General features: G+C 39.1%; 1 protein-coding gene across 1 annotated transcript; it reads left to right on the top strand.

Annotated features, from left to right (window-relative positions):
- Nucleotides 1-16,008: 16,008 nt before the first annotated feature.
- LOC127093581 (uncharacterized) lies at nt 16,009-21,988 on the top strand. Its single transcript, XM_051032531.1, has 9 exons — nt 16,009-16,195; nt 16,304-16,464; nt 17,080-17,129; nt 17,240-17,309; nt 17,408-17,513; nt 18,017-18,083; nt 18,221-18,296; nt 21,238-21,533; nt 21,623-21,988. Exons 2-9 carry the CDS (start codon nt 16,305-16,307, stop codon nt 21,704-21,706), a joined length of 909 nt encoding a protein of 302 aa, XP_050888488.1. The 5' UTR covers nt 16,009-16,195; nt 16,304; the 3' UTR covers nt 21,707-21,988.
- The last annotated feature ends 4,364 nt before the right edge of the window (nt 21,989-26,352 follow it).

Raw genomic sequence — 26,352 nt, 5'->3', positions numbered from 1 at the left:
CCCTGTTAAAGCAGGCTTCTCGAAGATGTACTTGATTGGATCCATTCTGGATATCAACCAAGTCGTATGATTTATCATATACTGGCGTAAGCGCTTAGCAGCCCAAGCCAAAGCACAGCATGTCTTTTCAAGCATTGAGTATCGAGACTCACAACCAGTGAACATCTTACTCAGGTAGTAAATAGCATACTCCTTCTTCCCTGATTCGTCTTGCTGCCCAAGGACACAACCCATCGAGTCTTCAAGAACATTCAGATACATGATCAAAGGTCTTCCCTCTACAGGCGGAGAGAGAATCGGAGGCTCAGACAGATATTCTTTAATATTGTTGAAAGCTTTCTGGCAATCCTCGGTCCAATCATGGGACTGATCTTTCCGGAGGAGCTTGAATATAGGCGGACATGTGGCAATCATGTGGGATATGACTCTGGAGATATAATTCAAGCGGCCAAGAAAACCTCGGACTTGCTTCTCAGTTTTGGGCGCAGGCATCTCTTGTATTGCTTTGACCTTTGCAGGATCAACCTCAATACCTCTTTCACTAATAATGAAGCCCAATAACTTGCCAGAACGGACTCCAAATGTACACTTGTTGGGATTCAGACGAAGCTTATATTTCCTCAAACGCTGGAAAAGCTTCAACAAATGCTCTACATGTTCAACTTCCGTTCTCGAATTAGCAATCATATCGTCAACATATACCTCGATTTCCTTGTGCATCATATCATGAAACAAGGTGGTCATAGCTCGTTGGTACGTGGCTCCGGCGTTCTTCAAACCGAAGGGCATCACTCGATAACAGAATGTTCCCTAAGGTGTGATGAATGTTGTCTTCTCCATATCCTCGGGTGCCATTTTAATCTGATTATATCCAAAAAATCTGTCCATAAATGAGAAGACTTTGAATTTAGCTGCATTATCTAACAACATATTAATGTGTGGTAGAGGGAAATCATCTTTTGGACTAGCTTTATTCAAGTCTCTATAGTCCATACACATCCGGACTTTTCCATCTTTCTTAGGCACGGGCACAATATTGGCCACCCATTGAGGATATATAGAAGTCACCAGGAACCTCGCATCAATTTGCTTATGAACTTCCTCTTTGATCTTTACTGCCATATCAGGATGAGTTCTTCTGAGCTTTTGCTTTACAGACATGCACTCAGGCTTTAGAGGTAGGAAATGTTGCACAATATCAGTATCTAGACCAGACATGTCTTCATACGACCAAGCAAAGACGTCGACATATTCTCGTAGCAACTTAATCAACCCCTTCTTAACAGATTCTTCCAGAAGTGCCCCAATCTTTACCTCTCGCACACAATCTTCAGACCCCAAGTTGATTGTTTCCAAATTCTCAAGATGCGGCTGAATGATCTTCTCTTCATGCTCAAGTAGCCGGGTGATCTCATCAGGAATCTCTTCAACATCATCTTCCTCTGCCTCAAATACAGGGAATTCAAAATTGGGAGATGGTGTTGGGTCATTATGTTCAATGGGTTTAGAAATCAACCTGCATAATGATTTTGGATATAAAAGAGATTTTAGAATTCAAACAAAGAAAATCATTATGCAGATGAAATGATTGATTTTATTTTATTTTTAGGGTTTTATGTGATCACCAATTTCATGCAAAAAGCAAAAAGGGAAAATAATTGGAAAAACAAACATTTAACATGAATTTATTGAATGAAAATATCATTGTACTTATGCGCCAACAATGTCATCACTCCTCCTTTTGGCATGGGAGAAGGGTTTTCAAACAAAGTGATTATTACGTTGATTTGTGGACAACTGTTGGAATATCCACAGCGACCCAATTGTTGTAGACCCCTCCAAGGATGATGAAATTGCCAGAATCCTCTGCATCTTCTTCTAAAACGGCAGCATCCTCCTCATCTAGACCAGTGTGGATGAAACCTCCATTCTTGAATAACCCTTGCTTGTTGAAAGTACCAGAAGAAAAACTTATGCCAGCCCGGTACTCGTTGTCTTCTAACTCAATCATTTTTCCTAAACCAGTGGTTGCACCACGCTCAATGGCCAACTTTGCATCTTTGTAGGAAGCAAATGAAGGAGTTCTCTTCTCAATAGGCTCAGCAATAGATAAAGTTTGGAAAGGAGTTCCAACTTCAACCTCAACATCTATATAAGAGAAGGAAGACAAATGGCTAACCAGGAGAGCCCTTTCTTCCCTTACCACCACCAGCTTCTTGTTTTTCACGAATTTCAATTTCTGATGTAGGGTGGACGTCACGGCGCCTGCCTCGTGAATCCATGGTCTGCCTAAGAGACAACTATACGATGGGTGAATGTCCATAACCTGGAAGGTAATCTGGAAATCACTTGGTCCGATCTTGACTGGGAGATCAACTTCCCCAATCACAGTTTTGCGAGACCCATCGAAAGCCTTCATGATTACTCCACTCTGCCTCATGGGAGGCCCTTGATATGATAGCTTTGAGAGAGTGGACTTTGGCAATACGTTCAATGATGACCCGGTGTCCACCAGCACATTGGACATGGCGTCGTCTTTGCAATTCATAGATATGTGTAAAGCCAAGTTGTGGTCTCTTCCCTCCTCAGGGAGATCAGAGTCACAAAAGCTCAGGTTGTTGCAAGCAGTAATGTTTGCAACAATGCTATCGAATTGCTCCAAAGTGACATCGTGATCTGCATATGCCACATCCAACACCTTCTGTAGAGCCTCTCGGTGTGGTTCTGAATTTAAGAGTAAGGATAACACAAATATTTTGGATGGCGTTTGTAGAAGTTGGTCTACAACATTGTACTCGCTCCTTTTGATGAGTCTCAGCATCTCATCACAGTCTTCTTTCACATTGCCACTCGGGCCAACAGAAGTAGGAGTTTTCAGTACGGAGGAGGGCTTAACAGCAAGTGCCGGATTCGGATAATTCACAGCGTTCCCGATCGGGCGTTCAACAAAATCAGCATTAATTTAAGGCTTTGGCGGTCCTGAAAATACACGGCCACTACGGGTTAAACCGTTAACATCAGCAATATTCACAACAGAAGAAGAGGGCAAAGACACCTCTTTCCCATTCTCTACTGCTACAGCGTTGTAGCGATAAGGAACTGCCTTTTCAGAAGAGTAAGGCACATGACCAACAAGCTTAATGATCAGAGCGGAAGAAGCCTTCTGCTTGCTACCATTGTACTTGATGATAATAGGCTCGGGTATCCGGAACACTGGGGAAATCACGTTGCCTCAGGCTCATCTTCATCAACATTCCTATTTTGAAGGATCTCAATAACTCCTTCATCCAGCATTTCTTGAACATCCTTGCGCACCTGGCAACAACCCAATCGGTTAACAGAGCAGACTCAACATCTATCATGGTCATGCTCATAATGACTGTAGTCACACAACAAACGATGCATCTGGACCAGAGACTGTTGAATATGACTGACATATTTGACCTTGTGTTTTCCAGGGCAACCCTGGACCATGTTGACAGATTTCCCATGTTTGGGCAGTGGGTTCTTCTTCACATTAGGGCCTACATCCTCAAAACATAGAATATCACACCTCACAAGGTCTTGAACTTTGGTCTTCAAAGGGTAAAAATTCTCCACGTCGTGGCCGGGAGCACCAGAATGGTAAACACAATGTAACTCAGGCTTATACCACCACTGGAGGTTAGCAGGTATAACCGGTGGGTCTCTTGGAGTAATCAGCTTCCTTTCTATCAAAGAGGGATATAACTCTACGTACGTCATAGGAATAGGATTGAAGGTGACCCTTTTCCTCTCGTAACTCGTGCTGGTTTGATTACTGTTTCGAGGTTGGTAGGCCAGCTGCTGCGGTCAGTGGTGTTGTTGCTGATATTGCGGATGTGGTTGTTGATTGTTACTATGTTGCTGATACTGTTGATTGTCTCTGAAAACAGGTGTTATATGAGCCACCTGGTGCTGGTTACTAACGGGACGCACAATCTTCCTCTTCACAGAGGGTCTTCTTCGTTTCTCATGGGAGATCACAACATGTGCCTCTCCATCTTTCTTCTTTGCAAAGGCCCCATAACGTTTGGCAGAAGAGCCTTCTTCTCTGGTTAACCGTCCTTCACGGACCCCTTATTCTAGACGCATCCCCATATTCACCATCTCGGTGAAGTCAGAAGGAGCGCTAGCAATCATCCGCTCATAATAAAAAGAACTTAAAGTCTTCAAAAAGATCTTAGTCATCTCTTTCTCTTCTAGCGGAGGCACGATCTGTGTTGCCACCTCTCGCCACCTCTGGGCGTACTCTTTAAATGTTTCTTTATCCTTCTGGGACATGGCTCTCAATTGATCTCTATCGGGAGCCATATCCACGTTGTACTTGTACTGCTTGACGAAGGCTTCGCTGAGATCATTGAAGGATCGGATGTTCGCGCTGTCTAAACCCATGTACCAACGCAAAGCGGCACCGGACAGACTGTCCTGAAAGTAGTGGATAAGTAGTTGGTCATTATCGGTTTGAGTCGACATCTTCCTGGCATACATGACCAGGTGGCTGAGAGGACAAGTATTTCCTTTGTACTTTTCAAAATCAGGGACCTTGAATTTCACAAGGATCTTCACATTTGGAACCAAGCAGAGTTCGGCAGCAGACTTGCCGAAAAGATCCTTTCCTCTGAGAGTCTTCAATTCCTTGCGAAGCTCAAGAAATTAATCGTTCATAGCATCCATCTTCTCATAGACATCTGGACCTTCAGACGACTCAGCATAATAGATGGTGTCGTCTACCTTAGGCAAAGTATGCACGATAAGAGGAGGAACAACAAGGACCGGGCTAGATGCCGGCACAGAAGCAAAGGTGGGAACAAGACCCTCAGGCATGAAATTGGGAGGCATCCCCCACGAGAACCCGGTTGGCATGGCTGTTGGAACAAAGTGTGCACTAGCAGCGGGCACAACAGAGGAGACAATCTCAGAGATAACTGTCCTCTGGGGAGGAGTTGAAGGTGTCGGAGAAGACTGGCTCTGGACAGCCATGAGTGACTCCATTAGGGCAGTCAATCTGGCCACTTCCTCTTTCAGCTCGCGGTTCTCTTGCTCTAAGTGATCCATCAGTCTTGAAATGTTGGCTCTAGTGTAGTACCGGTGAGTCAGCTTGTCTTCAAAATAAATGAAGAGCACAGAGTTAGACCACAGGGCAAGGGACCGAAAACAAAACCTGCTTATGCATATGATGCATGCAATGCTTGTGCATATGGTTTGTTTTTTATTTCAGAGGAACTTTAGAGTTTTATTTGCAAATTCTGGAAATATTAAGCATTTTATCACATATGGAAATATCTCATCAAATAATATCAGGGAAAAGAAGTGCAGCATCGTCAATCATATACAAGAGAAAAGGAAAATAATCGTCTTATGGATCCCTAGAAACAATCATCTAAAGCTCGGGACACAGGAAGATAAAATGCGCGAAGCCTCTTCACCTCCCTCTCGTAGGCTGCCTCCATATCGGTCTTCTCTTTGGCGATTCGATCATACCTCCTCTTCTAGAACTTAGAAGACCGAGGAAGTAGAGAAGTCCATACATCATCAGGGTCATTAATAACCTGATGCTCAAGAAACTCAATCAACGTATCCTTCTCCTTAACCTGCTGAAGCAACTCTTCACGTTCACGGATCCATGCACGTGAACGGTCTTCGTCTCTCAACTCCTCTGCTACTTGATTAGGGAGGGTTGAAGGCCCAACCATAATCATAGGTGTAGGTCTCGGATACTCGTAAGGCATGAGATACTCAGACGCCCTCTTCCTAACCCAAACAGTGTAAGGCTCCAAAGCGATGCAATTCTTAGGACTCAACTCTTTCCTTCCTTTCTTATGAATCTTGCGCCAAGCGCGGGCCATCCTAGCTTTCAAGCCTTGGGGATCTTTACCATCCTGAAAGAATACACCCTCTAACAGAATGTTATTGGGTTTATCCTTTAAGGGGAACCCAAGCTGCCGACGTGCCAAAACAGGATTGTAGTTAATCCCACCACATGTACCAAGAAGAGGTACATTGGAGAATTCACCACAAGAGTCAATAATCTGCACACCATCATATACACGGTTATACCAAGAGATATCATCGTTAGTGAGAGACATAAGTCTTGTGGACCACCGTAGACATCCCTTGTTCTCCTTGAAAGCGACCGTCTGAGGTAAGTGAGAAATAAACCACTTATACAACAGAGGCAAACAACACACAATAGCACCACCACCCTTTGCATTCCTCATATGCAAAGAGAAGTAGGTATCGCCCAACTGAGTCGGAACGAGATTAAGAGTAGAGAAGATCCTAATAGCGTTCACATCCACAAACTTGTCGATGTTGGGGAATAATACTAGCCCATAGATGAGAAGTACAAATATGGCCTCAAAGGCGCCCTCACTCATGGCCTTCCCATACAAAGTGGCTTGAGCAATGAGGAACTCAGAAGGGAGACCTTGAATTCCACCTTTGGTAGTCATATGAGTACTAACCAGAGATTCATCTATATGCAACATGCCTGTTATCTCTTGTGAAGTAGGAATACTCTCCAAGCCACTGAACGACACCTGATCCAAAATAGGTATACCCACAAGATAAGCATACTCCTCAAGGGTAGGCAAAAGCTGGAAATCTGGAAACGTGAAACAACGGTACAAAGGATCATAAAATTGCACCAACACGCTCATCAACCCTTCATCCACTTGAGTATTCAGAAGAGGAAGAAGCTGTATTTCTCGTGTGATTTACCAAGTCTGGTTGTCTGAAACTGTATTTCTTTGTATTCCTTCTTTGTCTTTCCATGTCTGAAAATTTTGCAAATAAACCCCTTAAGTTCCTTGAAAATTTTCTTATTTATTGATGATATGGATGCAAATGGGTGCATGAATGCATGAATGCAACAATCACACTCAAGGATCAAGCAAAGCACACCAAACAAAGGTCATGGGATGGATCATGTTATCCTTAATATCAATCATCCATTTTGGTGGTTATGGTTTACACCTTATCAACACCCAAGTTCCATTGATATTAAGGATTCATGAACGGATCAACCATGAATCAAGGGTTTGTTGTAAGTCACGAGCATGGAGTTTGGTTAAGAACCACCCAAAGGGAGTGTACTAAGGTTTAAACCTGCCAAAGATGTTCTACAAGAGGTTCCCATAGTCATCGTCCCATCTTTTGGATATTATCGGAGAAACGACTACTCGTATTCCAAAAATATTCTCAAGAGAGACTCTTATGAGTGTAGTATCGCGTAACAATCGTATCAAATCTTACACTTGAACGACCTTCGCACTACATCCTAAGCATAGGTCAAGATGGGTTTGGTAAACTAAGGTCCTTGGCTTCTAAGGTCTATATTGGAAAAGTAATGTCTAACCACAACTTACTTGTGTGACATTATTGATCCCAACATAACCTCCACCAAGTGAATGGACTTGCAAGTCAACTTGCTAAGGAATAACTCCACACAAGTCGACAAGACTATGCCATTCTCCTATCCTACGTGCACTCGAGTCCGGGTATAGAACTCATCTCACGAAGATCACCAAGCATACAAGGAATTAATATTCAAACAATTCAATCATTACATACAATACAGTAATCCCAAATTGCACAAAAATATCTCACAAAAAAAATATACAATACAATACAACAAATATGAAAAGTAGGCAAAACCCACTAGGATTTCATCCTCCCCAGCAGAGTCGCCATTTTTCTGTAGCGGGGTATTCGTTACCATTAGAGATATTGACTAAATCCAAGGTAAATCATACAAGTCGAGTCGCCACCGCACTTCTATTTATCCAAAGGAATGGTTAGAAAGCGAACAAAAACCTAAAAGTTTTATTGAATAAAAAACTAGTAAAAATGTCAGAGATCTGGGTAAGGGGGTTGGTTATGCAATGGGAAGGTATTAGGCACCCAAAGCATCCTAGGTACTCCTAGGGAGCCCTTTTCACATTTGTTGCAATGGTTGTTGTTTTTTTTTTAAAAATTTATTTGTGCAAACATGATTGAAAGGATGAGAAAAGCGTGTATGTTTATCTAATGTACTACTTACTAAAAGAAGGGTCAAAAGAAAATGACTCGCACGGACGTCGCATCCACTGCATACGTATCTCATATGAATCTGAGAATCAGAGTCTTCGTAGCTCGGTTACCTATGGGTTAAAGAGGATTGTGCTCGCTAAGACATCGCGTCTTATGCCTACGTATCTCATCTGGGATGAAAATAAGAGCAAAACGTAGTTCGACCACCTATGGGGTAAGGGTTGTATTTTGGGGTGAACGACGTTACTACGCAATCTACCGGATGCTCGACCTTTGGAGACTTACTCGCCTGTAGTAGAAGGAGATAACGTGTTCTTAGGAGAAGCAAAATCAATGAGTTTTGGGTGTTTAGGGATGCTCATGCAAAAAGGCAGTCCTAGATGAAGGAACCGCGCTACCTTAAATGACATGCCACGAGAGGCTATACGAAACCTAAGAAATCAGTAACATGCGGGAAAAGTAAAGGGATCGAGAGATCTACCGTACGGATAAAGATCCGAAGTAACAGTAATTAGATAAATAAGAAACCCAAAGACTCTTTCAAGCTAGCACCATCAAAGAAAGTGAGTCAGTACAGGTAATCGGAATAAACCTCCAGGTGGTATCCCACAAATAAAGTGGAACACCAGGCAAGCCATCTCTGAAAGAGTATGTGAGCCCTCACAAAAACTCAACAAACAGGTTAGAGTAATATGACGGAATTAGGAGAAAACAATGCCATAACAAACACAAAACAGGTTAGAGCAAACAGGATAGGGTAATCAAGAGTTGCCCCCAAATCAAAATGTAACCACATGAATCATGCCATTAAAATTCGCAAAAAGCTCACAAAAAGCAACCAAGGGTAGGAGGCCTAAACCTATTGTCAAACACATGCATCAAAAGGGTATCAAATTCACCCATAATACCTCATACATTCAGAGCATTCAAATTAAAAGCATAAAGTAATGTGAATAAGGCAAACCTGACTGGAGAGATCGAATGAAATTGAATTGCCCGGTTGGGTTTGCAAAGCACTCTTAGGGTTTATATGAGAGGGAATTGGTTCTTTGCCGATGAGTTCCCTTAAGTCTCTGGAGGTTGCTCTGAACTCTGTTAACTCTTCTCTCACTATATTTTTCCTGCCAGGGTAATAGGAATAGAATCTGAAATTTTGTTTCACTGAAACTCTGAATTTATAACCTGAATTTTGTGGACCTGTGGGCTCAAATGGGAGAGGCCCAAGTCCAAAAATTTTCTGTTATATTTTAATTATTATTATTTTTTTTTAAACACGTGAGCTTCGCCTAGCGAGCATGACAGTTCAAGAAATTCCTCTGAGCGTAGGTGATTCTGGTGGCTTTTCTTGGGACTCGCTAAGCGACCCATTCTGCTCGCCTAGCGAGCATGACAGTTCAAGAAATTCCTCTGAGCGTAGGTGATTATGGTGGCTTTTCTTGGGACTCGCTAAGCGACCCATTCTGCTCGCCTAGCGAGCATGACAGCTCATGAACAAACTTTTGCTCCTTCAAGATTAACGTTTTGACTGACGAATAGACCCCATTTGAACCTGTTGGAAGTATCTCAAACCATTCCCTTGTGTTGACTGATCATCTAAATAGAACCCACAAAGTGTCTTGGATGATACTCAAGCTTCAAACAAAAGATGTTAGTGACACATTTTTGTGCTTTTGGTTAGTAAACGAAAGTAAGAGAAACAATGATGTATAATTCAAGCATGCTTGGTGATCTCAAACCAATCACAAGGAGTCCCACCCAAAGGCAAAGGGAACCAAGATGCTAGAGATCCTGGAGGCAATGCAAATGCAATATTATGATGCCATGAGGGATCTTAGGGTCAAAATTGGGGTCTTACAGTTATAAATAGAGGTGTTGTGTGAATCATTTTTCCATATCTCATTTCAGCATTTTGCAAACATGTTTGGTGTTCGTCAGTGCTATGGAAAGGTGGTTTATTCGAGAGACAAACCTCCGATGTTGATGCTCTTCTAGAACATCACTAGTTTCGATCAACTGAAGAGGGAGCTGGTTCGCCGGTTAGATGGAAAAATACCAGAAGGGAAAAAAATTAGAAGTATTGAGAGACTCGATAGTATATTTGGTTGGGTGCGAGTCAAAACTGATAAGGATGCTAGGGAAATGAAGTTTGGACGAGATGATATCAGTTTGATTGTTGTAATCAATTAGGAATGCTCTGTTTTAAGTTTGCTTATGTTGTAGTGGTGTTTGTTGTTGACTTTGTTGTAACAAAAAGATAATGATATATATATATAAAAATCCAAGGTTACAAAATTTAAAAGGAAATACTATCTTATGATGCAGATGTTGCTCCTAGATTGGGACAATTGTTCTTATTGTGTCCTGGTTGACGACATATACTACATAGTCTTATCATTTTATCAGTCGTATCCATTTCTGTTCTAATACACGTGTTGTTTGGCCGTCCTTTTTTATTTCTTCGCATCTCATCGTTGTGCCAAACTATGTCACCTTCATATGGAGACCAATATTCCTCCATTGGTAGCACCAATAAGCTTTTGTTATGCACATTCAAGACGGTAATGGCCTTGTAAACATCAGATAGATGGATGTAAGCATCCTGGCGAGTATGTGCGCATGTCGCAATGACATGGGAGCAAGGAATACATAAGGCATGGAACTTTCCATAGTCGCACCAACTTCTGTTTAGTTTGACAACATAGGATAAATTTGCCCCCCCCCCCCTCATTGTGGTCCATTGTTTCCTGTATGCTGAAATTTTGCCTATGACGGTCAAAGACTGTTACCGCGTGTGTGCTAGCTTTGATACTCTCCTCTTTCATCACTTTCATACAACATTCACCGAATATTTGACCTGACATTAACATTGCACTCCATCTTTCACCTCTGGTTGTGAAGGTAGAATCCAACCTATAATAAGTTGTTCTGACCAAAGCGGTTATTGGTAGATTTCTAATGCCTTTGAATACGCCGTTCATACATTCCATAAGGTTTGTTGTCATGTGGCCCCATTAACAACCTCCGTCAAATACCTTTGTCCATTGCTATACTGGTATGTTATCCACCAATCTTCCTACATTTGCATTAGACAGTCTAATTTCATCACAGTAATATTGAAATGACGGTTGAGTTAGAGCATACCCAACATTCACCACTTTTTTGCGAATGTTCTTATCTTTGATTGCACGCATGAAGTTTTATGTGATATGTCTAATGCAATAGACATGGGTAGAAGGAGGATCATGCCATCCTTTGTCATGTTTATTGTAAGCACTCTCAAAGGCAGCATGTCTATCAGAAATCAAACAGAGATTGGCTTGTGGAGCCACATGTGCTCTGAGATGTCGAAGAAAGAAACCCCAACCATCAGCGGTTTCACCTTCAACCAGAGCAAAGGCAATGGGTAAGACATTGTTGTTACCGTGTTGTGCAACCTCCATAGGCAAAGTACCATTGTATTTGTCGTATAACCATGTTCCATCATTTTGATTAATAGGTTTGCAGAATGCAAAACCTTTGATGCATGGATCAAACGCCCAAAAGAGGCGGTGAAAAATTCTATTTACAACAACACAGGTTTCGTCTGGCGTAAATGCTGGCAATGTCTCCATAATTGCAATAGTTCCTGGTACGTATGTTTTTAGGGCCCATAAAAACCGTGGCAATTCTTTGTATGAATCCTCTCAGTTGCTGAATACTTGTTCAACAACCTTTGTCCTTGCAATCCATGCTTTCTTGTAAGATGGAGTATAATTATATCTTGTTCTGATATGAGATATTATTATACTCACCTTCACTGATGGGTCTTTGTTAACAAGCGGCAAAATGTCTTGACATATCAATGCAGCGCTTAATTTACGGTGATCTTGTTCAACGTTAGTTGCAATGCAACTATGAGGTGGGTATATTGAAGCTATCTCCCAAGAGTCATTTTTCTTTTTGTGAGACGCAGCCAACCGAAACTTACAAAGGATGTTACGATCTTCGATGACATACCTTCTCGAATCAGTGAATTTCACAGTGAAATCAGCAGATTTATTCATGTGAAATTTTTTGATTGCTCGCACACATTCTTCTTTAGTGCGGAACATGTCTCCCATCTTTAACTCGCCTTCTGATTGTGGATACGGGTTATAAAAATCACTGTTAGAGACTTCATCGTCATTCAGATCCATGTTTGTCATATGTTCAGGCGGATTATATACATGACTTAGAGGTGATGGCGCTGGTTAATCATCATCTTCAATATTGTTGTTCAACATATGATCGACCTGTGTCTCAGTCTCTTATTCTTCTTCATCAACGGCTTGACTTCTGCTCCTGCTTCTGGGTCGGTGTCATCTGAGTTTTCTGAATCAAATTCATCAGATTCAACTTGATTAGTGATCTGAGATTGCTGAGATGGTATACTTGGTTGAAGAGTAATATACAACTCAATAGAGTTGCAACCAGAATGTTCGTGACTAACAAACATGTATTCAACATCTTCATCATCCTGTACCTTCAGCAGGAAAATATTGCATTAACTGTTCTAAAAAAATTGGATTTTGATACGTGATCTTTGACACAATACCATATCCTATGCAGGATTTAATTCGTTTTTTCAAATGCAAGAAATTTGAATTTCTCTTTATCTTAAGTCGGATGATATCGGTGTTTCAAAAACAAAACCCGTATAACTCAGATTCATATGTCTCGCCATTTCAGTGAACATTGATATTATATTTTGGTGAAGATGACATTGTAATATTTCTTGTGTAGAGAAAATTAATGTTTTTGTGCAGATGAATTTGTATTGGTTGTTGGATGTAGATAGTAAGGCACTTAAATAGATAAGTGATTTGTCAAAGATGCAAAGCTAGACAGAAGTGATGTGTCACACATGCAAGCTAGACATAAGTGATGTGTCACACATGCAAGCAAGTCATAAGTGATGTGTCAAACATGCAAGCTAGACAGAAATGATGTGTCAAACATGCAAGCAAGACTGAAGAGAAGTGTCAAGCATGCAATTCTTTGGGATGCCACGTGTCACACATGCAATCCCTAGCGCCAATTGGGTTGGCGCTAGCTTGTAATGCTTGCACATGGGCGTCAGTCCAATTGGCGACACCATGTCTTGCATGCAGACCTCGTAACCAAGCATGCAAAGTCATGCATGCGCCATGCTAGGTCAAGATGTGTCATGCATGATCCTAGGAGGCGCGCCAATTTAATCGTCGCTAGCTTGTAGCAAATGCACATGGGCTCCAATTCATTTGGCTAGCACATGCAATCACAATTTTCCAAGCTTCCACACTTTTGCATGTTACACTTTATAAATAGACATCAAACTCTCACATTTTCCCACGCCAACACTTACTTCTTCCTCAATAACATTAATTTTTTCATCTGCAACAACCTCTTTCATCTCCGATAAAATGTCTTTCCTCACAATGGATGAATCGCTTAGAGGAACTGTTGCAAACATAGCAACTTATGTAAGCGTTTAATTCTTTTGTTATTTGTCTAAAATACCTTTTAATAATGATACTTAATTTTTTGTTTATCTTTTATAAAGTAACATGTTTTATTGTTTCTTTTATAGGATGTTTCAAGGTTTCGAACTCGGGTCCACGAATATATACACATGAACCCGATGATTCAACCGTATGTCGAACTCGCCGGTTTTTGACATATAAGCAAAATAATGTCTTGGTCGGTAGATAATAAATTCATTCTTGCGTTATGTGAAAGATGGCATCCCGAGACACACACATTCTGGTTTCCAACCGGTGAGTGTATCGTGACGTTAGAAGACGTCTACATGCTATTGGGACTACCTATCGAAGGTAAAGCTGTAAATGGTAAAACCAAATATGCGAATTCAATTTGCATGGACCTCTTGGATGCTGATTTGTTAGATGATAACTCAAGAGGTCAAGGTATACTCCTTTCACGTCTTAAGGCATACTATAACAACTTACATTTAGATGAGCATTCTACCGAAGAGACTCGAATAATAAAAACTAGGTGTTACATTATGCTTTTAATTGGTTCTTTTTTATTTCCCGAAGGCAGTGGTTCTAGTATGCATTTTATGTATTTACCTTTACTAAGACATGTAGATAGAATAGGAAGTTACAGTTGGGGATCCGCTTGTCTGGCCTATCTTTATAGCTCTTTGTGTAAAAATTTACACAAAGACACATCTACCTTTTCTAGATGTATTATTTTGCTCCCCAGCGCCCGTCAACAACAACCTTTTCACATTCCCGTATGCACAAAAGTAAGTTGTTTAAAATGGTCTATATTTACTTACTTTACCGATTATTATCTCTAACTAATATTTTTACCTTTATGGTGCAGATGGTGGCACATGGTATGAGTTATAATAGATATTCTAGACACTGTATTACCCAGTATCACAATCTCTTGGATCACTTTCGATTGACAGATGTAGGATAATAACCTAATTATTTTGTAATAATTTGTAATTTCTTCTACCAAATTTATAATCTAACATACATTCACATTTCAGTTCATTTGGCGTCCATACCTAAATTTGGACCATGACCATGAAATCAACGAAGAAGATACAACCGTATGAACTACATGCACACCGATCATAAGATTCACCACTGTGGAGATGCACAACAGTGATCGTGTTAAATTGCATTTCGGTATGCTTCAACACATTCCAAATCCCCCCAGCAAACCTATGAGAATGACATCTACGCAAAGTTAACGACCAATGGAACATTAACCCATGGCAAAACTTCGCTAGATCTGAGTGTCGCAAATGGAAGCACTGCCATGACCATGTCTTAACTGACGATGTGATACCAACTGAAGAAAAACCAAGTCGTAGTTATATGGTTTGGTACTAATCAGTTGGTTTTAAGTTCATCGTCGAGGATATGTATCTATACGACCCACGCCAGACAGCTTACACACCAGAGGCCTCAACATCTAACCCCCAACAACATTGTTAGATTGACTACTCACAACCCCTATCCGTCAAACTTTATGTTCCACAAACACACAAACATATAACCCTAACATGCCATACACCTAACCACAATACCAAGAGCATACCCCGTACCACCACCAACAACTAGATCATTAACGAGAGACCCAACATCGCTTCGCATCCAACACATCACCCTACCAAAGCCGCCTTAGCCAAAACACTCAATGATCATTTAACACCAACCGTCCCCCCTCCTACCATAGCTACATTTGTCTGACTATCTCAACAAGCAATCTCCTGTAGTTGGTAGTGATGTTCCTGGGCCCTCAGATACTCAAACACCCGAGGTGAATCATCAATGTGGATTAAGGCCAAGGGTTCGGGTAGATAGGGGATGTGGGACCAGAGGTCGGTTAGGTGATCCCGGTCATCAACATTAGTCTTTTTTTGTGTAAATGAGAATTAATATTAATATGAATTGATCTGATTTCGTATTTATCTATCACGTAGAATTTTTTTTTAAAAAAAATCACAAAACACACAAAGGTGTCAATCCAACTGGCGTCCCCCATTAAGCTTTTCACATGGGCTTCAATTGGATTGGCAACACCAGGAGCCATAGTCAATCTAATTGGCGTCTCCTCTATAAGTTTAAGAGGAAATGCCAATCCAATTGACGCCTCCTCTATAAGTTTAAGAGGAAACGTCAATTCAATTGGCGTCGTCTCTTAAAAGTGGGATAGATTGAGAATATTTTTGAAATCAAAATTATTTTGGGATTTCTTTTTTAAAATTGGGGTATTTTGGTAAAAAAATCGTTAAACCTTTGTTCTTATTTTTTGAGTATTTTTATAATGGAGTTTTTTTCTCTATTTAAAATATGAGGTTATTTGATTCACCGTTCATTTCTTGATATCGATTTTTCCTGGTTTCCGATTCTTTTAACCGTCCATCAATACAGTTTTGACCTGGTACTCCCAACCCGGAATAAACCGGTTTGGTTCAACCCGACCAGCACTTCAAATAGCCGTTTGACCAAACCCGAATCAACCATTAAACAACACCAAAAAAAAAAAAAATCTCATTCATCTCCCAACCAAAAACCTCACGAAAACCACCGAACCTCTCTTACACCGTACCGCGCCGTCGTTCCAACAGCCGTCACCGGGAAACTCTTTCCTCACTCTAAAGGTACCGTTTTCGACGCTATTTTCAATTATTATTCAACCATCGTCGCATTGCATTTTGTTATTTCTCGTTCGTTTTTTCTGTTTTGTTAACATACTATTTTACAAAAAGAATGAGTCTTCCAAATGCAACGGAGGACTTGTCGTCTGAAATGGAGGTTGATGCGTTTCGACGCCTTTTTCCGCTTCGATATTTCGAGCGGCATCTTGCTGAATCTATTCGTCCTGATGGTAGACCACTTAAAGAAGCTAGAGAAACAAGTATATTTCTTGGTTAGTTGCTTTTAAACTCATTTCTATTCTAATGTTCAAACATTTGTTATTTAGGTCAAATTTGGATAAATAAGTGCTTATACGAGAATTACATACGCTTATGCTATATGCTACAAATTTAGGTGTTTATCCAAACATGACAGAAATGTGGTTAAATTATGTTCTTATAAGTTGTAACGTGTTTACGTCGGCTCTATTTTGGTTGATTTATTTGAGCTTATCTACCGACAAAAGCACTTGTGAGTTGTGAGACTGTTTTAGAGAATTTATAGAAGCAGCTTATGACTTGTTCTTCCAGCGTACTCCCATAAGCTCTCTAGAATAGTTTATGGAAACAATATATAACTTATATGAACATGATTTATTGTGATTTTATCTTTTGTTATTGAAATAACTTTTACATAAGCACTTATATGATAAGAGATTATGCAATAAGTGCTTAACTAAGCTAAGCTGTTTATCCAAACATGTATTCTTGAGAGTTGATGGAAATAAGGAGAAAATAGCTAATAGACATTTCATAAGCTCTTTCAGATACACACACAACTGCATATGCGGATAATATGTTATTCACGATTGGAGTATATTGAGGTGGTTGTTTCTCTTTATGGTTAGGTGCTGTTGCATCTGCTAACGGGTCAGCTCTTGTGAAGATTGGATCCACGGTTAGTTATTTGTTTTTTTATTGTGTCTAATTTGTGCTTGCATTTGAGTAAGAGAGTTTATTATTGAATTAGAATGAATTTAACGGATTTCGTTTGTCTTCTTTGCCCAGACTATGTTGACTGCTATTAAAATGGAAGTTATGACTCCTTCCTTGGAGTCACCAGACGAGGGTTGTTTAGGTTCGCGGCCATTACCAGCTTTGCCACTTGCGTCTTGATTATTTAGTTGTGATGACATGTAGGGTGAAATTTTGATGTGTTGATATCTATTATTTCAGCTATTGACTTCCACATGCCTTCGATTTGTTCTCCGATTGTTAGGCCTGGCAGGCCTGCTGAAGCAGAGCCGGTTGTGTCAAAGCAGTTGTCTGACACCATTTCAAGGCAAGTTTTAATCTTTCATGTTGCTTAGTGATTTTATTGGATCATGCAAGAAGCTAATTCTAGCAGAATCACTCTATGAACCTTGCTTTTGTCCACAATAAAGGGGAAGGTGGAAGGTAAAGAGGAAAATAAAGGGGAGTTTTTAGGTTTAGGTCTTTAGTTGGTAAGGAAAACTTTGTGAATATATATTAATTTGTCTCTTATAACTCTACCAAAGCGACTCCACTAACCTTGTTGTGAGTGAACTTTTAACTGATAGTCTGTTGTGTTTAGCTTGGTTTATGGTTCCGACAATTTGTTCCCCCACCCCACTCCTCCCCTCCTGGTTATAAATTAGACCTATGGTGATTTCCTGCCTACAGCATTCAACAACTTTGTGTTTGTGTTGTTCTATGTTATACTTTTTGGTGATCAGTAGTATTGATCGCTCATTTGATCAGTTAAATTGGGTTCCAGTCGAGTTCAAACTATCTTATTTCTATGACCCGTATTTTTTTTTCCAGTTCTGGAATGATTGATTTGAAAGAATTGTCGTTGGTTGGGGGAAAAGCTGCATGGATGGCTTACTTGGTAAGGTTTTATATGTGCTGCATTTGTCAAAGCTCAGTTATCAACCATAGAAACAATGCATTATATGGTGTGAGGTACCTTATCTTTCTTTCCTTTGAATGTTTAGTTCTCAATTATTGAATGACAATAAAATGCAGGATATCTATTGTTTGGATGCTGATGGGGCTCTTTTTGATGCTGCTTTACTCTCCGCAGTTGCTGCTTTATCTCATTGTAAGTAGTGTGTCTTCAGTGTTACTATATGTAGTCATATTGTGAATCATTCAGAAGATAAAATATTCTTGCATATAAAGCACTGTTAAATAAAACCTGCCCACTTCTGGATTGTTTATTTACACACCATATAAAGAAATTTTAGGCAATCTGAACAAACACATTTCAGTTGGTAGAACTCAACAGTAATATGAGAGGAGTCAATGACCACTTCCTAGCATTGCTTTCCTGAATTGAGCTAAGTATTTTTTGAACGGGATACATTTTGCATTGAATTTGTATAGTTTTTATTTTATTATAAGGTGTAATTACTTTCTCCATGGTATGCCGAATCTCTATTATAATGTCAATAAGTGATATGAAGTGTAAGCCAAAAAAAGTTAGAATCTAGAGAGAAAGGGAGGGTGGGGGAGATCGACAGTTTATGTGAAATTTGTTTGGTATTCTGATAGGTTTGTTATTGTTATCCAGTTGGTTCTATTATGTTCTTCTGATTTATTGGCTTCAGACCCAGATGAATCACTTATAGTGCAATAAAGAGATGTCTTCATAATATACTGAATGCTTAAAAGTGAAAACAACCGCAAGAAAATAATAGTAAGAAATCTTGAGAAAAAAAGGGTAGAAAGAGTTTTTGTGAAGTGTATTTGGTTGGTATTATGAAACATTTCTGATATATTTATTGTGATACAATGAACTTTTTTTGGCAGTCACAGTTGTAACAAACTGCACTAGCTGTCACTGTGACAGCAATGCCGGCTCAGAACAACCACTTGCTAATTCAAGTGAATGAGTTACACTGTAGTAAAGATCACATGAGGGAATATAATAGTGTAGTATATTACAGAAGGTACTGTAATGTTTTTCTCTCAAACATGGATAGAATAACTCCAAGTCCAGAATCCTGAGCTTAGTGTGAAGATTGCAGATATGCGCGGAAGATAGGAATTGGTGCAGGGGTCAGCTACCTGATCCTAAGCAAGAATACAAGCAAGGCTTTTGTTTAGCAGCTTTTCTCGAACAGAGAATGAATCTAGGTCCATGTGCTTTGTTTGAGGGTGAAGAACACGGTTTATGATTTTATCTTAATGACTCGTTGTTTAAAATATCACTCACACAACAATGGAGTAGAAATCCCTTTAGCCTCCGAATCCATATGATTTCAACAACTGTATTAGCCAGGTTATGATATCCGGCCTCAGTATTGTATCTATTAACCAAAAGACCAGATTTGGGCCTAAATATGCACAAGCCAAAGATGGAGGGCTTGTCATCTGGACCACCTACCCTAGTCCACGTCGCAAAAAAGGCAAACATGGAGAGTGTCTTATGATGGTTGATCGGTTGGAAAAGCAAGTCATGAGTGATAAGGGGTCCATTAGAGAATGAAGGTTTTGCTTAACAACTCGGTGGTGATCCTCGGTATTGAAAGAAGCTTTATTTATGTTGATATGGCTGCTGCTCGGTGAGATCGTGTGGTGCAAAGTGTTTCATATGACTTAGCAATTATGTTTTTAAATAGCAATTATTATATTATTAAGAGTGGTTAGTGGAGAGTTAAAATACTATTAGGAGTGGTTAGTGGAGAGTTATTTCTGGGTTTTATGTTTAGAATATATAAGGGAAAGATAGGGAAGAGTTTATCATTGGGGAATTAGTGAGTGGTTATTGGGAGAGACCCAACTCTCGAACATTTGGGAAGGGAGAGATCCAAGACTCTCGAATTTCTTGGAAACTCATTGTAGTTACTATTATATTTTATTATTTAAGTCAGTTTCTATCACAAAGTTCCAACAATGGACATGCTGTACAAGTGGGCTCAGGCATAATTAGCTCTCCATGCTTGATGATCATGAGTCTGTTCGCCGTAGGAGTGGAAATCCCCTTAGCATCAGCTACGTACGTTGGCTTTTACCAGAAGAACACAACTGTATTTAGTCTGTTACGATTGATGAAGTCATTGGGCACGTGCTTTGCCTGATAAATGATTTAGTAACTGAAAACCGAACCATTTCAAGGCAACGGCTGAATTTAACATGGCAATGAATGAGATCATTGGTTATAAAAGATGTGTTGCCAAGGATATCGAATCAGACATAGATGAATACATAACTTCTTTGGTTTCCCTTTGAGAAACAGACAATGACAGGACTGGTGAGATGGATTTCTGGCAGGACTGCCACCTAGTCATGGTGTCTGTTCAGGTGTGTGAACTGGTTTGGCCATACACAAGTGTTAAAACACACAAGAGGGCCCTGGATGCCATATAACTGGGAGTGACTTAAATTGGGAGAAAATTTAAGATTCTCAAGCAAATTGGGACTTGGGAGAGAATGTCTGTCTGCAAAGAGTATTTGATATTCTAATGTATTGATTTGATTGACCTAGTCATGGTGTCTGTTCAGGTGTTTGAACTGGTTTGGCCATACACAAGTGTTTAAACACACAAGAAGGTCCTGGATACCATATAACTGGGAGTGACTGAAATTGATGGAAAATTTAAGACTCAAGCAAATTGGGATAGAGAATGTCTGTCTGCAAAGAGTATTTGAAATTCTAATGACTTAATTTATTCAGTCTCGGTGATACATTTATAGTTACAACAATGCTCAAGGACCAACTAATTCAGGAGAATGAGTTACATAACAAAGTAGAGTACATGCTTTAATATAGCAGTATAGTATAGATATTTTAATAATCTGGTTACATGTTTCTTTCTATAATGTATTACCAACTAATAATCCAGCTTCTTATTAGTTGTACCTTTGTTTACACTAAACAGATACTGCATTGAAAAATAAATTATGTTTATCAAATTATCAACAACTTGTATGATTTCATGTCAAAGACATCGATATCCTTAATGTGAATTTTTCTTTTAACATTCATGCTGTGGTATTAGCATATTAGTTTTGACTTATGTACATTTCCTTGTTGCCAGTGCAAATTCCAGCTGTTGCCATGAATGACGATGGCAAAATAGTACTGATGTCCGAGGAAGATGGACAGAAGCAGGCGAAGGAGCAAGTCAATAAGGAGAAGAGGAAGCTCACATTAAAAAGCATTCCATTATCGCTAACATGCATACTTCACAAGAACTACATCTTGGCTGATCCTACCGCAGAAGAAGAATCCATAATCGAAACCCATGTGACAATTGTTTTGGATACATCTGGTCAACTAATATCACTTTACAAGCCCGGTGGGCCTGTTCTTGCCTTTACTTCTGCTATTCAGGTAAGTTTGCACAATGCAATTGAATTAAAGGGTGGATTTTTTTTACTGGATACATAAATTGATGTTAATTACTATTGTTGTGCCTTCAGGATTGTGTTGCCTTGACCAGGCAAAGAGTAAAGGAGCTAAAGAGCTTCTTAGACCAAGCAAATTCTGCTATGGAATTTGAGTAGAATATAAAGTAATATTAACAGTTTTGAATGGTTACTGAAATTGTATTTGTACATTCTAAATTAACGTACTGCTGGGGCACTGTTTTTTTTTAAATATCATTTTCATGAAATTTATAATGGCAAAAATTTATAATCTACAAGATATAATTTATTGCCATTCCAACTTTGATTAAGATATTTGGTCAGTAATTTTCTGGTATTTACTTAAATCTGTAACTAAGTCATTCCATTCTACTTGATGAATGCTTTTCTCCTTCCTACCTTTGGGTGAGGAGTTAGAAAGTTTTTGGCCCTAACTTTTAAATTGAATTAAATGAATCCTCCATGTATATTTTTGGGAATTTCTTATGGCACTATATCAAGTGGAAAAACACCTTATGGAAAACCAAATTTTTTCCTTAGAATTCGGAGATGAATCTCCGATTGCACCATGCATCAACGTTATGGCGCATCAAATGAGTGTCATCTTAGATGAATACTAATTTTTTTTTGAAGATACATCGTCGGGTATTTTCAACAAATATATTGATAGTTATCAGTCCAATGGATATTCCGGATATGCATCTTTGGAAGTTTGGGGCGTGATTTTGGAATTTTCTGTCACTTTTGTATATTAGATATTTTCAGAGATGCATCTCCTGAATAAGTTGATAAAACACTGAGTTGTATGATCACACATCCATACTTGTTTTTCACTCAAAATCCTCATCCAAAATTCTGTCATTCTCCATTCATATTTTCACTCCAAATCTTCAATCTTGTGTTTTATCACATTAAAGGGAGAAAAAGAAGTTGGAATTTCAGGTAAAGATCATTTATTTCAAATCTCATTGCTCACAGTAATCTTGTTTTTTGGTCTGAAAAATGTGTGTTTATTCCAGAGATACATTTTTGAAACGAATATGAACTCATTCGAAAATGCATTTTCGATATCAGTTGTGTTTATTTTTCAGCTATGTTTACAAAATTAACACTTATTTATTGTTCTGTGGTAATTTTTTTCATTAGATATGATGCACTCCGTTGTTTCCCCCCAAACATGTAGTGTCTCCGAATGTCAAAGGTGTTTTGAAAGCGATAGATGTTCGCAACTACTTTAAAAATGAGCAAGAGTTTGAATTTCATGATCACATGCTTCAATGCATTCGTACGGAGGCCTCCAAACTGAGATTTGGTGTGGTAATCGGGAGATCTGATAATGGTTCGGATAGAAGATGTGTTTTTGTGACAATGACGTGCAAAAGAAGTGGGAAATATATACCCCATCTCCGAAATTTTAAACGAGACAACACCAGTTCAAGATAATGTGAGTGTCCCTTTAAATTGTGTGGTTATATGTTGTCAAACAATAAATGGAGATTTAATATCATATGTAGTTTGCATAATCATGACTTGTGTGAAAAGTTAGTCGATCATCCAATTGTGTGTCGCCTCATGCAGGAAGAGAAGGAATGCGTTGTTGACATGACATTGAATTTGGTTCAACCGAAAAATATACTTGCAACTTTGAAACGTAAAAGACCCGAAAATATCTCAAATATCAAGCAAGTGTACAATATCTAATACCAAACTAACAATACGCTTAAGAGGGGGAGGGGATAAAATTGAAATGCAACAAATCTAGAAACTGTTGGGTGATAACAGTTATTTGTCTAGGTACTGAACGTGCGAGGATGAAGTTACGGTTAAAGATATATTTTGGACTCATCCTTATTCCATCAAGTTGTTCAACACGTTTTGTACTGTGCTCATAATTGATTCAACGTACAAGACCAACAAGTACAAATTTTTATTATTGGAGATGTTTAGTGTTGCCTCTAATGAGAAGATCTATTCTATGGGGTTTGTATTTCTAGAGAGCGAAAAAGAGGACAATGTTAGTTGGACCTTAGAGGTGTGTCAGACAATGTTGAAGGACCAAGAAAAGATGCCTAAAATGATTGTTACCGACCGCGATACCACATTGATGAATTCAATTGTAAAGTCATTTCCTACTTCTTATGCATTGCTTTGTAGGTATCACATAACAAAGAATGTGAGAAGTCGGGTTAAACCCGCGATAGGGACGAAACAAATAAAACCCAAAGATGGAAAAATGGCGAAGGCGGGTGTGATTGTCGAAAAAATAATAGATGCATGGAATTATATAGTAAATTCTTTCAATAAAGAGTTATATGCTAATTTCGTTATACATTTTAGGAAGGTGTGTGAGAAATATCCCGATTTGTTGAAATATATTGAAAGCACGATTTTTGACTAGGTGTAGGAGAAAATTGTTTGTGCATGGACCAACCAGGTTAGACACCTTGGGAATACAACAACAAATCGAGTTGAGCCTGCTCATATTACATTGAAGAATTGGATGGGAAATAGTAAGGAAGATTTGTATATAGATTGGGACTCCGTGAACCAAATGATTCAGAACCAGCATAATGAGATACAAACATTATTTGGTCGGAGTATCATAGTTTTGGAACACAGATTTAAAGATAACAATCTTTATTCTCAATTGGTTGGCAATATATCTAGAGCGGGTTTGAATTATATTTTCCGCGAAGCTAAACGAGTTAATAATGTAGGCTCCGATAGTGCAAAATTTGGATGCACAATTGTGAAAATATATGGTCTCCCATGTGCTTGTGTTATTGCAAAAAAGGTGAAACTTGGTAGCCCGATAAGAATGTATGGGGTTTGCACTCACTGGAAGAGGCTTAAGTTTGATGATGATGGTGTCATGAAAGACGGTAAATCAAATATCTCTATCTTGGCCGAATGTGAAGTGATACAAGAGAGATTTTTGAAAGTCGATGACAATATGAAACTCCACATCAAAGAACAATTGAGGAAGATTACTTATACAGAAACCACCGACTTGAAACCACCCTCACGATCGGTAAAAAAAGGTGCTCTGAAGAAGCTCAAGCCTACATCGAGTGACAATTCAACGGTGCGATATCCTTCGTATTTTGAACATGTTAACAAAGTTTTTCTGAAATCACCAACTCCAAAATCTCAAAGACGTGTTTTTAAAGGAGACCGCATTAGAAAACCACCTCCTTCACCGCCTCCACCAAAAATTCTATTCATTGACGAGATGTCGATTTTTATGCACAAATACATCGAGTGGACTATCAATGTTAAGGGTGACAGTAATTGTGGTTATTGAGTTGTTTCATCTTTACTCGGTAAGGGAGAAGATAATCATACACGTGTCCACCATCAACTTATCCATGAGTTAAGGACTCATAAAAAATCATACACACGACTTTACAGAAAGAAAGAAATTTTTCATACAATTTAGGAGTCTCTTGTTCCTTGCCTTAGTGGACCGAAATCGGAGGCAAAATGGACGCGCTTCCCTAAAATGGGTCACCTCATAGCATGTGCGTATGATAAAGTGTGAATTGATCTTACACGATACGGTTTTTCGGAACCTTTTTTCTCACTGCGCACCGCCCTACCTCAAAATCCAAAAAATCGCATTATGTGTATTGGGTGACTTTCAAAATCACGATATTTTGTTCAAGTTTGCTTGAAACCGAGATTCCCTATACCACTTACATCACTAGGGTGGGCAGCTCATTGAACAACAAAAGTCGATACTTGGTCGAACCATTTTGTGGAAAGGATGCAAGAGTTTGAGAAATTGAGAAATATTGAAAGAGAATCAAATGTACAAAATTCAAAGGGGGTATCACCCATAGATTTAGACGATGACAAATATTTTGATTCATTTTAATTTTCTGTTTAGCAGGACAAATAAGTGTATATAATTGTGCCTCAATATTAATAAAGTGTAATATATTCAATTTCTTAATATTTTAATACATTTTTTATCTTTCCCAAAACATTTGTTCATTTGCCAAACAAAGTCATCAATAAATTAGGTTTTGTTTTCTGTTTGGTTCAAGAGAGGTCCCGGAGATGTATCTCCAGAATAAAACAATAGGGCAGTATCAGAGATGTATCTCTAAAACCAACACTGATGCTTGATAGAATTCTTGTGGTCCACATTTGTCTACAACTTCTATAAATTTAGGGGCTTTGGTTTCTTATTTCATACAAACATAAAATGTCTTAAATGTCACAAATAAACATCATCTGGTTTGTCGCAAATGTCTTCTTCTCCAGCGCGACATCCGGGCGAAAGTTTAAGCTCAACGAGTACACTTCTTTTGCAGATCTGAAATACGAAATCCATAATCTTCCTACCTTATGGAGACAATCGAAAAATTGTGAAACTCGAGTATTGTTCACCGTTGATTGACAACAAAAGGATGATTGAGTTCAACAACTTTGAGCTTAAGACAGATGCAGATGTAAAGACTATGTGGAATATATTTTTCCGTTTAGAAATAAAGATTCCGCTCAAGTTGGAAGCGACGATTTCAAGATCGGCCGAAGAAGAATGAGGAATGTCGTGGTGTTGGTAACTCTAGATACCATCTGGCCTTAGAAAAAGAAAACAACCCTCGAAGAGACAACGAGGAAAGATAATCATGGACTATATTCTCCTCACATATCCTTTTGAACACATCAAGGGAGAAGATCCAACGAGAGCGTTAATATTGAGTTTAAAGAAGCCAAAATATAGAGCCCATACATGGTTAAGGAGTCCTCAAGGATATATAAGTCCACACATTTCC

This window comes from Lathyrus oleraceus, chromosome 6 (genome assembly GCF_024323335.1).
Source record: "Lathyrus oleraceus cultivar Zhongwan6 chromosome 6, CAAS_Psat_ZW6_1.0, whole genome shotgun sequence".
NCBI lineage: Eukaryota > Viridiplantae > Streptophyta > Magnoliopsida > Fabales > Fabaceae > Lathyrus > Lathyrus oleraceus.
This window is presented reverse-complemented; position numbering and strand designations above follow the sequence as displayed.

Bases quoted from the DNA above. Each gene is read 5' to 3' on its own strand.
- LOC127093581 (XM_051032531.1), top strand. From the start codon at position 16,305: ATGAGTCTTCCAAATGCAACGGAGGACTTGTCGTCTGAAATGGAGGTT. The intron at 18,297-21,237 runs GTAAGTAGTGTG...CCTTGTTGCCAG, and splicing joins AGTTGCTGCTTTATCTCATT to TGCAAATTCCAGCTGTTGCC. The intron at 21,534-21,622 runs GTAAGTTTGCAC...TTGTGCCTTCAG, and splicing joins CCTTTACTTCTGCTATTCAG to GATTGTGTTGCCTTGACCAG.